At 39.1% G+C, this 14057-nt stretch overlaps 1 protein-coding gene across 1 annotated transcript in view; it reads left to right on the forward strand.

The window, feature by feature from the left end:
* MMP2 (matrix metallopeptidase 2) overlaps window positions 1–14057 on the forward strand; it is a 36443-nt gene that overhangs the window by 6379 nt on the left and 16007 nt on the right. Inside the window, exons 3-7 of the mRNA XM_074583157.1 lie at window positions 558–706; window positions 2853–2981; window positions 4596–4769; window positions 10936–11109; window positions 13124–13297. Of these exons, the coding sequence (XP_074439258.1) occupies window positions 558–706; window positions 2853–2981; window positions 4596–4769; window positions 10936–11109; window positions 13124–13297 (800 nt within the window). The remainder of the gene's footprint in view (window positions 1–557; window positions 707–2852; window positions 2982–4595; window positions 4770–10935; window positions 11110–13123; window positions 13298–14057) is intronic.

Raw genomic sequence — 14057 nt, forward strand, 5'->3', positions numbered from 1 at the left:
GCATTCAACTGGCATGAAACGATATACAGCTAACTACAAAGGTGAGAGAGAAGGGCTGGGTTTTTGTTATTATTAAAGAGTAAAAGAATCTACAGTTGAAAGTTTCAGAACATTATTTAGCTCTTTTTCCAGCAAATAAATCTTATATCTCCAGATGTGCTTGTATGTTCATGTCTAAAGTGACAGCATGACTTGCAAGCTAAGTAGTCTACAAAAATGTAAACCTCAAATCTAATGGAGCAAAAGAAGGTGATGTCTTGCCAGCACCTCAGCGCTGATGCAAACCCCTGAATGTTTTATACAAGGCCCACTACCATGCAGGCATACTACTTTGCGGCCTCTGGCTATATAAATTTCTTCATGCTGCTGCGTCAATTCCAAAGGAAAATAAATAGTAAGTGCCACATCTCAATCAAAGGCAAGTGTCTAGATCTCACGTGGAGCACTGTTACCTCTTAACCGGTTTCACCACTGAGTCTACTCAGCATTTTGATCAGTAAACAATAAATACTGGGAGGGGGTTTATGTGTTATTTAACTCTTCCTCTTACCTCTAAGGATTATAGGCTATACTCCGGACTTGGATCCTGAGACAGTAGATGATGCCTTTGCTCGAGCCTTTCAAGTCTGGAGTGATGTCACACCGCTGAGATTTAACCGAATAAACGATGGAGAAGCAGACATTATGATTAATTTTGGCCGATGGGGTATATTTTTCTATTTTTACATATGTTTTTGGTTTTGTTCCTTTCATTAATCCTTAGTATTGGAATGATCTACCCTCAATAAGTAGTACCCGTGAGCCTTTCTGGCAAACCTTGTCCTAGCTTGCACTTGGCTTATACAAGCTAAGATCTAATTTCACTAAGATTTTTTTTTTTCTTTCTTATACACAAGAGAGAGAGAAGTATTTATACAATATCCTTATACTATATTTATCTTTCCAAAAGAGAATCACTAGGGGCAACATTTTATTTTTAAATTTACAAATCAGAAATAGAACTGGGAAATATTGGTACAGCTCTTCAGATGATGTGAGCTGGCTTCCCGCCACAGAAGAGAATGGAATACCATCGTATTGTTTACTTATAGTTTTGTACTCAGTTTTGCAGTGACAGTGGTGGCAGTCCTAACATACTGGAGCTTAAAAATGGATTTGTGACTTTCAGTTTTGACTCCCTAGCTGGTATCTGTTCCTTAGCCCAGCAGAATGCAGGTTTTCAATGCATTCTTTGGTCTTGAGGAATTTAAAAATATGAATTGTAAGCTGAATTATGGTTTCAGTCCAGCTGATAATAGGTGACTTGTTTTACTTTCATTGTACATGCCTTCTCAACTAATTTGGGTTTTCCTTTGAAAGAAAGTTTATAGCTTTTCAGTGTAAACCTGGGGCATTTTAACTTTTTATGGACAGTCACAGAATTTTTAATACTAATGAAGGTACTTGTGCAGCCAATCACTTGGGAGGTAGACTTTGGAAGTGAAGTGAACAGTTCGAAGAATAACTGAGCTCTTTGTGAAAGACTTCATTTCAAGCTGGTTTTCTTTGCTTTAGCTACTGATGAGTTGACCACAAAAGCTTGAGAGATTCTGTACGGAACTAAAACTTCAGATCCTCATCCAGGCTGGCTTGGTTTGCAAAAAGAAGTCTTACAAAAGCAGAAGTGTTACTGCTGGGTTTAGTACTTGCTCGTTATAGTCAGCTCAGAAACAGTGGGAGAACAACTTCTTCCAAGTTCATTCATTCTTATCACTTTACTGCATGTCAGATTCACAGGAGCTGGGACATCCACAAGGTTTTTCATTTTTAAGCTTTCTCTTAACCATGGCATCTACTTTGAAATAAGTGGGAGTAAAGCATCTAATACATGTCGAAATCTTCTTGACAACTGACACACTAATCTACTGAAATGAATTAACTGAACTAGTATTAAGAGAGTGACACAAGCATGAAATTGGTGTAAGAGAGTAGAGAATCGGGCCTGTGTATTTAGGGCTCCTGTTAAATGGCAAGACATCAGACCAAAAGGCCTGAAATGATGCAACTGGAGATGCTGGCAGCCAGCTTTGATGCACAGGTCAGTGTGGTGAGAAAGCTATGAATAACAGGGTTATGCCCTTGCCAGCCTGCCTTACCCACATGCAGTGTACTTCCAAGAAAAGCCTACAGTGTAATAACAGGAGAGCTACTTAACCTGCTGTTGCCCTGTGAGCTGCCTGAGTCTCGGAGTGGCTGATGTGGAGGAGGAATAGGCTCATTCACAGGCCTCAGAGCACTGAATAAGAGCTGGTTTTCCAGAGACCCACTACTGAGACACTCCACTGATCTGCTTTCCTGCTTAAAGTTGTCAGTATCCTGCACAAAGAAAAGAGCACAGCAGTTTGAGGTGCAGCAGAAAAGAGTAGCCTGCAAAAAGAAATCTGCCTTTACCTTCCAGTCTCTGTGTTGGAAACTGATACGAATAATCTGAAAATACCTTTCATCTGCAATGTTTATTTTACAGCTCCTACCAGCCTCCATTGAGAAATAGCAGTCTGTATGCAGTCATACATCTAATGTACAGTATTTCACTGTTCTTCACAGTCTTTGATTCCTTTCCACAATACTTATGAGATATAAAATAACATGCAGTGACAACTGCAGTACTGACACTTCATGTTCTTTGTAAGAACTGGCGGCTTCTCTTCTGGTTCAGTCTTGCCAGCACAAACCATACCAATAAACTCACTCACTAGAGTATTCTGCTGCTGTCTTGGATGGGAAAGTACACATGATAATCATCATTCATGTAAGGACTCTGTCAGAGTTGAGGTCATTAGAAACCGTTCTTTTTTGTCTGCTTCCTCCTGCAGAACATGGTGATGGCTATCCATTTGATGGCAAAGACGGTCTCCTGGCTCATGCCTTTGCACCGGGGCCAGGAATTGGAGGAGACTCCCATTTTGATGATGATGAACTGTGGACTCTTGGAGAGGGGCAAGGTACCAGACTTTTTAATATTTCAGAACATATGGTCTGCTGGCTGCTATGTTTTAATGCTGTTTCAGGCACTGCACGAAATGTTTTCATTGACATGTCAAAAAATGTTAGGGGATCAAAATTAATTTATACAATTCAAATTGTTCTCTATAAAATGTTTTTGTCATTCCTACATAAATGTTACCTAGGATTTCCCTTTCTGTTCCTCTACTGTTGCCCCTTGAAAACCGGAATTAATAATGGACCTGATGCTGCACAACCTTCATGAATTGTGGGAAAAGTACAAAGCCACAACTACAATTTTGAATGCTTCAGTTCTCGGGTACACAAAGTACAACATCATTAGGTTCATTTGTAAGAGGCAGAGTGGCCAGTGCTTTTCAGCTGGCATACCCTTTTAAGATGACTTAAGCTGTGGCTCCAGTTGTTAAAAATGGAACCATCTACCTAAATAAGGATTTATATACTCATGTCAAAACCAAATCAAATATAAACCCTCATGCTGATGACTGAAGCAAAATCGACATCAAACAGTGGATTAAGACCATCCCCAAGAATCTTTAACAGGCAGCTTGCCATACCCTTTAGAAGAAAACAACCGAAGTCCAGATAGTATCACCTGAACTAGACAAACAAGACCAAGTATTAGTAGTTTGGAACCTCTTTTTTTTCTGTTTGAGCTTTGCCACAATGATGTATTTCTAATTATAATTCTTCTACTGTAAAATAATTTGGAAAACTTAGAGTAAGAATTCAAACTCACGTTTGCCTTTCATTGCAAATTCTAGTTTCCTCAGCTGCCCTCCCATTGAAAAAATAGTTGAATTTTAATACCAAAATAGTCAACTTCCTTCTGTTTGGCTTTCTTTTAACTTTAGCAAAAGCATTGACCAGTATATGCAGCAACTGGAGTGGATCCCTGCCTCAGACTAATAATGAATAGGAGGAAACTGTTTTCCATATTTGTGGAAATACTGCACAAGCATCCAGTTAGTTACTGCCATCAAGAGAAATGCTATGGATAAGTGAATTGGCTATACATTAACATATCTTACAGCACCAGCACTGTAGTCTTAGGACTACATGTGACAAACTGAAATAAAACCCAGGACCTGGGTGTGTCTGCATTAACACCCAGTCCCCCCAGTGCCACAGGAGACCTCATTCAAGTCAAACTGGAAATACCGAAGTGGTTTATGAGGCACAAGGCATGTTCAGCTCATGCTCAACTGCTGCCTGGAACCTTTCAAACTATACTGAACATTTTAGACCATATTACCAAAGAAACTAAATTATTAAATGTATTAAAAGCATGTTTATAAGTTTGCATTGCCATAGTAACAGCAACATATATATTTTTCTGGGCTGATTCTAAGGACTGTTCACTCTAACACTTGAGCATGAGTAATATCCATGTCATTCTTTCAAAATTACCAGTTATTATTTCAGCTATGATCATCTTGCCAATAGAGAGACCAACAGCATATTGAATTTCAAAGTGGAAATTCAGACTGCATTTCTATACCAATGTCCTCCAGCAAAAGAAGATTTCCAGAAACTGTATTTTTTATATCAGTTGGTGGCTAATTTCATCCCTGTGTTTGTTCGCTTTATAGTGGTTAGAGTGAAGTATGGAAACGCAGATGGTGAATACTGCAAATTTCCCTTCTGGTTCAATGGCAAGGAATACAACAGCTGCACAGACGCAGGACGCAGTGACGGATTCCTCTGGTGTTCCACAACCAAAGACTTTGATGCAGATGGCAAATATGGCTTTTGTCCCCATGAGTGTAAGTAGATCATTGCTTCTACTGTTTTCTCCTGGTAGACTGTTCCCTATTTATTTTGCCCATCCACTTCTCCTTGTACTTCTTCCACTTCCTTTCTGGTCAATTTAGTTTTACTGCTTTTAATATCTCCTCAGTATCTAAGCAGACAAAACTGCCTAAAGGCTCCCTTGGCATAGGAGAGTTTGTAACTGACAATGACCCAGGCGGAGGCATTTCTCTAAAATCAAGGACACATTGAAGATATGTCGGAAGCAATGTCGGCCCCATATACACTACAGGTTCAGTTTCACAATCCAGGAAAGACAACCGCCTTTTAGAGTAAGGATTGGGCCAAATTTGGAGATGGAGCACACTAAATGACAGAAATCTCTCCCTAAATTGCAGGCTATTCCGCTAACAATTGCAGTTACATCTCCTTCAAGACCAGTAACTGACAAAAACTGGCAGTTAAGGATGAAACCCATTAAGCCAAACCTCTATAACTTTGCATACCAATTTTACCAATAGGTTTCCCAGGTCCTCTGACCGCAGGAGCCCTCTTAGTGCAACGTGACACTATTATTGTCACAAATCACTCTTTAAATGACCTCATACTGCTTATTAAAATAAAACCGATTGAATTTCAATGAGTATCTATGCTGGTACAAAGTTATTTATATGTTGGTACATTGGAAATTGCTAGCTAGGAGAGCACTCACCTTTTTAGAATTTAGGGTTTTATTTTTGACGCAGGTCTTAGGATTCTTACTCATGAAGCAGTTCCAACAGCTGACTTTAGATACAGGAATGACACAGTATTTCAGAAATCATAACTCGGTATCAATATGTGTAGAACACTGTTAGAGGGTCTAGGAAAGCAAGGATCATACTTAATTTCTAACTCTTTGGAATGTGAACAGAATCCTCCATTTCACAAGCAATTTATTTCATATTTGGAAACACTCATTTACAAATTAGACAATGTGTATGATGCTTTCATCTAGCCATAACTTTTAAAAAATATATACAAGATATGATTATTATTATCTTTCAAATGAAATTATGACACTATGTTTCCAGTTTAAACATCGAGAAGATGTACTTATATGCTTGAAAGTCTTGATGGATATAAGATGAATTATACTGGATATAGGATTTTGGACAATTTATTACTATATGAGTGTTAATTTGATCTCCTGTATATCACATAGCAGGAAACCTTTAGAGAAGCAATTAATTTTAATTGGCTGTAGCCTACTGTGCTAATTTATGAGCAGTGAGAAGAGTAGAGAAGGTAAGGGGCTTTTAGCTGCTTGCTCCATCTCCTGTTTGCCAGCTCCAGTGCTGGCACCTATATTCACCAACACTCCCAGTACTGCAGTTTCCCACATGCACTTTTTTCCCTTTGCACATAACTGACTGCTATAAGCTTTTGGCAGCAGGGTGTGTTTCATCACTCTTGTTACCTTACGTCCTGAGCAATGGACCCACAAGGTCACTAAAACTCCTGCCAGCTACTGCTGTGTCACAATAAATAAAAACAGAGTTATGAAAGAGAATGAAACAGAAAATAATGGAGCTTTTGTTGGACTCATGCTAATCCTGCTTGAACAATAGTACTAAACTTATTTATAATATTATGGGTACATACAGTCAGTACAAGGAAAGGGAAAGCCAATTGCTGAAAGGAAATTAGTGATGCTTAAGATGCAAAGCTAACAAAACAAGACATGATCAGGGTTTTGGCAGACCAAGAATGCACAAGCACAGCCCAACATGTCCCAGGCAAGCCTCAATGAGTACTGTAAAAAACACATGTATATGCATTAATATGTAGGTGTCAGTTAAGTACACTTAATTTTTCAAAAGATCACAGACATGTGTATGTAGAAAAAGTTCAGATACCCTGTCTTCAAAACTTCTCTGGTATCCTATTGCAGCCAAACACTAAATGGATTCCTGCTTGACAAATTTTGGGGATTTCTCAAGTTCATTTGCAAGACCGTACAATTTCCAATATCATAGAATCATGGAATCACAGAATGGTTTAGACTGGAAAGGACCGCGAAGTCCACCCAGTGCCACCCGCTGTCCTGGGCAGGGACACCTCCCACCAGCCCAGGTTGCTCCAAGCCCCGTCCAGCCTGGCCTTGAACCCCTCCAGGGATGGGGCAGCCACAGCTTCTCTGGGCAACCTGGGCCAGGGGCTCACCACACTCACAGCAAACAATTTCTTTGTAATACCTAACCTAAATCTACCCTCTTTCAGTTTAAAACTGTTACCCCTCATCCTATCGCTCCACTCCCTAACAAAGAGTCCTTCCCCATCCCATGTAAGATTACAAATTTTCTGCACCAGGATGCTAGGGTTTTGCAAAGATAATCTGTTGTAGAACGTAGCAGTCTTCTAGCCCTAATGGGATAAAAAACATATTCTTTAATTTGCAAAACCCTAATTTCCCATTATAGGTCACATTTAGAGCTGGGATCTACCACGGTGACAGCAATTTATATAACTATAGGGGATGAACAAGCAGGAGTGTGAACTTTTAACAGACTTCAGTTAATTAAAAATAAAAAGTTATCATTAGTTACATGACTTTTAGAGCTAGCTTCTTTAGCCTAACATTTACTTCAGTAGACTATATGTGTGCACACACACATACCCGCACCATCATTATTTCTTAAAACTTTGCCATCTCCTTCATTCCCCACCTTTACCCAAATCTCTTCTGCCTCAGGTTAATCCTTCCAGCTGTAAAAGAGCAAAATTAGGCTTATTTCTTTACAATACTCCAAATGCTTGGATATAGTCAGGATGAAGCCCAGACTATAGGTCACTGGACAAACGGAGATCCACGTACCCTGACTGATACCTTTGTAAATTCCCAAACTCATACAAGACTGAAAATGTGAGCAGTGAAGCACTGTCAGGGAGAGTTGGTTCTGGAAGTTGATATTCCTGGAAATGCTTGTGTCAAGGTTTCTGAAACGGAACAGAAGGGTTTCAGCCTTTTGTTTCTGATGCAATTGTTTTGCAAGATCCTTGAACAGTTATGCACAGATGTTTCTTATTAAATTCAGAGCTGCATTGTTCAGTCATTACTCCAAAACACCCTTTGCTAAAACCCAGCTAATACATTCAGATAGGGGAGGATTTACATCATAGAGCCTTGTGTTGGGGGCAACATTCCTAGTTGTCAGTGTTTGTTTCTCCCGTTTAATTCACTGAAGTTAGTTTCAATTCTTCTTATAGAGCCATGCTGCATATTTGGAAACATTTTTTAAACTATAGGGTTGCACTAGGCTCTTCTAAAGTTAATCCCAGATCTGTACCCTAATTTTGTAGACTGATTGAACTGTCAAAGCAGAAAGTGATCTACCTACTACACAAATCTTATGTAGGTGGGCTGAACCTCTCCTTTGCCCTGTGGAATCAAGGGATCTCGAATCTCTCTATTTACCAAACTCCACTGGCACGACAGAGAGTTTAGGGTCCTAACTTTGGTCCTCTGATATCTAATGTTATTGAGATCTGTATTCTGCCTGTACCTCCCTCACACCAGGCACAGTTCTCATAGGCTGCTGCTCAACTGCTCTCCCAGGCAGAACCCTCTTGGAGCTGCAGCTACCTCCACCTTGGGTCTGTGCCACAGGGTTTCAGCAGCCTTCCAGCCTGAGGTTTCCTTACATCACAACTGGCTGGTTTTTCTGGGAAGAGCTAACAGTGCCAGATTAGTACTGTCCAGTCTGAATCTGCTCTCACATCAGCGTATCTTCACTAATTTTTAAATTGCTGAGCTTACCATGATGCAGAACAAGAGTCAGGCCCTTTAAGATCCCCTTGCAAGTAAATAAAGCTTTTGTTATGTTTTGGGGGAAACTGTCCTGGTCTCTGTCTTTAACTTTCATTTACATTAAAGCAAAGAATTTTCTAGTTAAGGCTGGGGGAGGATTTGAAAACTTAATAAACTGTTATTGTTACCATCACATGATGTTACCTCAAGCAAAATGAAAAACTGCATTTTGACTGTGACTCAGAAAGACTCCATGCAAAGCAGTAATAGATTGACTTTCCATAAGGTTTTTGCAACTTAGCACATTTAAACCAACAAAAAAAGGCTATTAAAATACTGAGTTTGCCAGATCTAGAGCTGGAAGCAGCTCATGTGGTAAATGAGTCATCTAAACAACTCAGTTTAATTTTGCCTTCCAATTCTATCATTTCTTTATAAAAAAATAAAGTTTTTCTCCAATCACAACAGCTACAGTCCTAGTTAATGCACGTTTCCTAACTTATTACAGCATCTGAGACAAATACAAACAGCTGCAGCTTGCTCTTTTTGGGGGGGCACAATGCATGTTGCGGTTATCTTTTGCGTAGAGATGGGACCTCTGTGTGGCTGCTTCCACGTCCAGGATGCAGAAGGATACAGATGAGAGCTCAGCCAGATCAGAAGTTCAGCGAACTCATGTGCGTGAGCCAGGCCTGCAAAGCTCCAAGTCCTCTCCTTAGTGGGACTGGAACTTAGTGCAGTAACTTTCTGGTTCATGCCTCTGATACTGTGGCCAATTACTGATTTAAGTGGAAAAGGCAGAATGAATCATCTCTGTCACAATACCCCATCATTAGAAGCCCTCCCGATCACCCTTCAGCCAGAAAAGATCTTGGGGTTTTATTTATTACTACTCTAAAAAGTGAAGCACACTCATAAGCAACGTCTCTTCCCATCGATGTATCAGACTAAGCAAAGGCAAAACCTCTCAAATCCTACACAAAGAAGCTACAATGGCATTTTGGTCATCAAAAATGACAACAGCAAAGTAGAAATAACCTGCCAAGACTTCCCACATACACGTTTGGGTTTTAGCATTAGCTTTAAACTGGGGGAAACAGAGGGAGAAAGGTGTCCCCTTGGGCACCTTAAAAAGGGCCAAATCATGCGTACTTTACACTGGGAATTCAAACAGATGTGTTCCATTCTGAGGTGCTGTTCTTAAATCTCAGGGGAATTAGCACATGGCTACACGAAGGATTTTTTGGCTCTGTTCAGTGCAAAGCCCGTCCCAGTTTGTTGCCCTCATGGTTTTCTCTCACCAGCACATGGCACCCATACACACTGTCCTACCATTGAGAATTCCCACGGATGGAGCAGCCAAGAGAAGACACAGGCAGATTCACAAGGTGTCAGATGGTCCACACCACATGCATCTTCATGTAATTCAATCTGGACATACATTTTTTAAATATCAGCATGAGAGATTTTATCTGCTTCCTCTAGATATCCCAGAAAGTTACTAAAATCCTAAAAGAGATCCCAGAACTGGTGACTCAGTTTAATCTGTACTCCTTCATCCATGAGAGAGATTTGTGGTTCTCAGGGTTGAGCCCTGAGGCCTTGTTTGTGTATGTGGACAAATAATAAACAGCTCCTAGAAGACCAACACACTACCTACAGCAACATTAACAAAGCAAAGGACAGAAGCCGCCAGTGCTCAGCTTTGTCAGAGGAGTCATATTTGCCCCCTCTTGCTGATCTATTGAGTGCCTGAGCATAGCTGCAGGGATTCTCAGAAATGAGAAGCAAAGCCTAGAGGAAAAGCCAACAGGTTATTATTTGACTTCAACTCTACTGTATGTCAGTGTCTTCAAGAAACTGAAAATGTGCACAGATGGCTATCAGGAAAAAACAATCTGTGCACAGATGGCTATCAGGAAAAACCAATCTGGTGTGTCTGTGCCTCTGTACAAAGTTTGCCATTCTAGCTACCATTTTTAATGCAAGGTAAAGGAATTAGCAGAGCACTAAGGAACATGAATGACTTTCTCAGAATCCTCTTTCTAAATGTTGTTTCAAGAAGGGATATTAATTTTATGTTATGATGCAAGCTATAAAGGATATACACAATTCAAACAGCTTGGGAGAATTTTCTTTGTTCCAGGTTCATTCATAAAGATCAATTAGTCATTCCTTCTATACACTTGTGAGACTGTAACATCCCTGGTCTATCTTGCCAAAGCATTTCACTGTTTGTGTAAAATAGAGGTTCTAAGTGTGAACTGCACCACGCACAATGGCTGCCTAATCTCTGTCAAGACCTTCCTATGTTACCATGGGCACACTGTGATTCCCTCTTGATATTGAGCATTGCGTATTGACGTTTTTCTCTTTCGTTCTCCCTACAGCACTTTTTACAATGGGCGGCAATGGTGATGGGCAGCCATGCAAATTCCCCTTTAAATTTCAAGGCCAATCCTATGACCAGTGCACAACAGAAGGCAGGACAGATGGATACCGATGGTGTGGAACCACTGAAGACTACGATAGAGATAAGAAATATGGATTCTGTCCGGAGACTGGTACGAGGAACGTTCCTTGCATAACACAGTCTAATTTGTCATTGTTTTAAATAACAATAGTCTCCTTTTTTAAACCTTCACCAGAGCACACAAAAGTTGATGAGTTCAGCACAATTTCAGCACAGGTGGCCAAGGAAGGGAGCAATCTATGTAAACAATACAGTGTGCCACAGCACACCAAGTTTATCAGGGATACACCAATGTCATTGAACCATAGGACCAAATGTCTACCGTTGCAGGATAATTACCAGTAGATTACAATTTGTTAATGGCCCTGGAAGAGAAGTCTTATGTGATAGAAGAAAGCATGAATAATATTTTAGCTTAATACTTACCATTTACACGTGAAAAAAGAAATCCCGTTTAGTATGTTCAGCTTGAGTTAATGGATCTTTTCAGCAATTCAAAAGAACTAAGTGAAATGGTTTAGCCAGAAAAATAGATTTCTGTTTCTTCACATTTTTTTATACTTTTTAACTTGAGTTTTACTACATAAAAGGAATAAAAATTAATTTAGAGCCTTATATAGCTTGGCAGGTGTTCAATTTCAGGAGCCATAAGTATTTAGACTGTATAAGTTAGCTATGGCAGTTCTAAAAGCTCAAGCTTTTACCAGAGCCAAGGGGAAGCCACATTCACCCTGTTGCACCCTGCAGCGACATTCAAACCTATCTGCACCCTGGATTTGACTCTTTTGAAAATGCCCTAACCATTTGCAACAGGGATTCGATGTATTGGTATTTGGCTTCCTGTTACTTTTGATAACCAGGTGTAACCCCTCAATTTTACCTTACAGATGTTTAAAAAAAAATTAAAAGAAAGGAACAAATTCATTATAACTTGCTACACAGTCAGGAAGAGAAAAATCTAAAGGCTAGTTTAATGAACAAAAGAACCAATATATGTAGAATCAATATATCCGAAGTCTTAGGCAACATAGTCTTTATCACTGGAACCAAGAAATACACTTAGCTTAAGCTTTTTTTCAGCATAAAAGGTTATTGCTTGCAGTAGCTGTGATTTGTTTGTTTGTTTGTTTCTGGCTAATTAATTAATAATAATGAATGAGAAATAAATAATATTAGGGACACAACCAGCTTTGCCTCTGTGTCGCTCTCCTGTACCTTCCCAGAAGATAAACCATAATTTGAAAGGAACTTAAGGAATTTAGGAATTTAAAATTCATTTGTAGATGAATTTAAATGATTTTTATATTCTTTTCCTGCTCTGTTTATGATACCTACTTTAAACTGTAATTTTAAACCATTACATCCTCTTCCCTCTAGAAAATACTTGTACACACATATACAAGTGTTATTTCTTATACATTACTGCCATATACTACATAGATAAGAACACAGGGGAAAAAATTACAAGTTTTTGTGAAAATACAGGTTTTTTTTAAAAAGTCATCCACGTTAGATATCCTTTTGTTTAGAAAATGTTTAAAACCATATGCTTTTAAACTGTACCCTGCTGACAGCATAAAACATTTCCTCAATTAATTTGATACGACTCCTCTTCTGGACATTTTGGAGTTGTTTTTTTCTACTTCAAAGCTTATACTTCACTGGGACACCTACTAACCAGATGCATACTCAATAGCCTTTAACCTTTCTGCCACTAAACCTACCTTCAACCTGTTTGAGACACACTTTAAAACATCACCAGGAAAAACCATCAAAAGGTACTTGCTACGCAGTCACCTTCCACAAAACACTGTTACCTGCTGCTTTCTCAGAGCTGTGAACATGAGTCTGGGGCTCATTCTTACTCCCACCAAAACTATTGGCAAGTTCATTGCAATGGCAATGCCTAGACCTCTTCCTTTTTTTCCTGTGTCAGACAATCTTCTTTTCAAACACTACTTTTATCTTACTCCTCATGTTTGTAAAAAGACTGCAAATTTTCTGCTTGCTTTTTGGTTTTAATGTGTAGTTTAGAAGAAGATGCATCAGCTTAATCTCACAAAAGGGATTCCCTTCTCACTGTGTTCTTCTGTCCTTTTCCACAGCCATGTCAACAGTTGGTGGCAATTCAGAGGGAGCCCCTTGTGTATTCCCCTTCATCTTCCTTGGGAATAAATACGAGTCCTGTACAAGTGCAGGTCGCAATGACGGCAAGCTGTGGTGTGCTTCTACCAGTAGCTATGATGACGACCGCAAGTGGGGGTTTTGTCCAGATCAAGGTAACAGTTTATGTCAGAGCAATACAATGGGACCAGCATATTGACCACACCGATGACATCACACTTACGATGATTTCATTCTCATACGTATCACTCCTGTCTGGTTACGGTATTTCTCCCCAGCCCAAAATCTGAGCAAACCCCCTACATTTAAATGTGAGGCTATTGTTAGAGAGTCAGTCCCAAAACTCTTCGGCCTGATACCTTCAGATTTTCTAAAATTATAATGATGAAGTATCTTGACAAAAATACAAACTCCAAAACCATTCAACAAACAAACAAATAAATAAATAAATGTTTTTCTCATCACAAGTTTTTCCTTCCAAGGCTAAAAGCCACAAGTACTATAGTATTTCATTAGTATGTAATACTTACACTCTGATATTGGCCAAATTAGGAACAAATGCTAAATGTAAAAAATTAATACATTTGTGACTGATATTGCTGAAGATGAAAAACATGTTTAAAAACTGAGAAAGACAATATAATGTTTGTATGGTGAATATCTGTATTTAAGATTATTTTGGTTAATCTTTATCCTTATTTGTAACATGGGTAAAATTAAATAAAGCAAAAGGCTTTTTGCACACTTACAAACAAATTCTAGATTCAGGTTTTTCTTTTAAGAAGAAAATAACTGCTAAATTTCAGAGACTGTTTGGCCATAATTGATAAAATGTCATCTGATGATAAAAGATTTTTTTTTTAACCTAACAATATTTGGTACAGCAGTACTGATTCAGGCTCTGTTCACAAATGC

Source organism: Larus michahellis, chromosome 4, assembly GCF_964199755.1.
Source record: "Larus michahellis chromosome 4, bLarMic1.1, whole genome shotgun sequence".
NCBI classification, from domain to species: Eukaryota; Metazoa; Chordata; class Aves; order Charadriiformes; family Laridae; genus Larus; species Larus michahellis.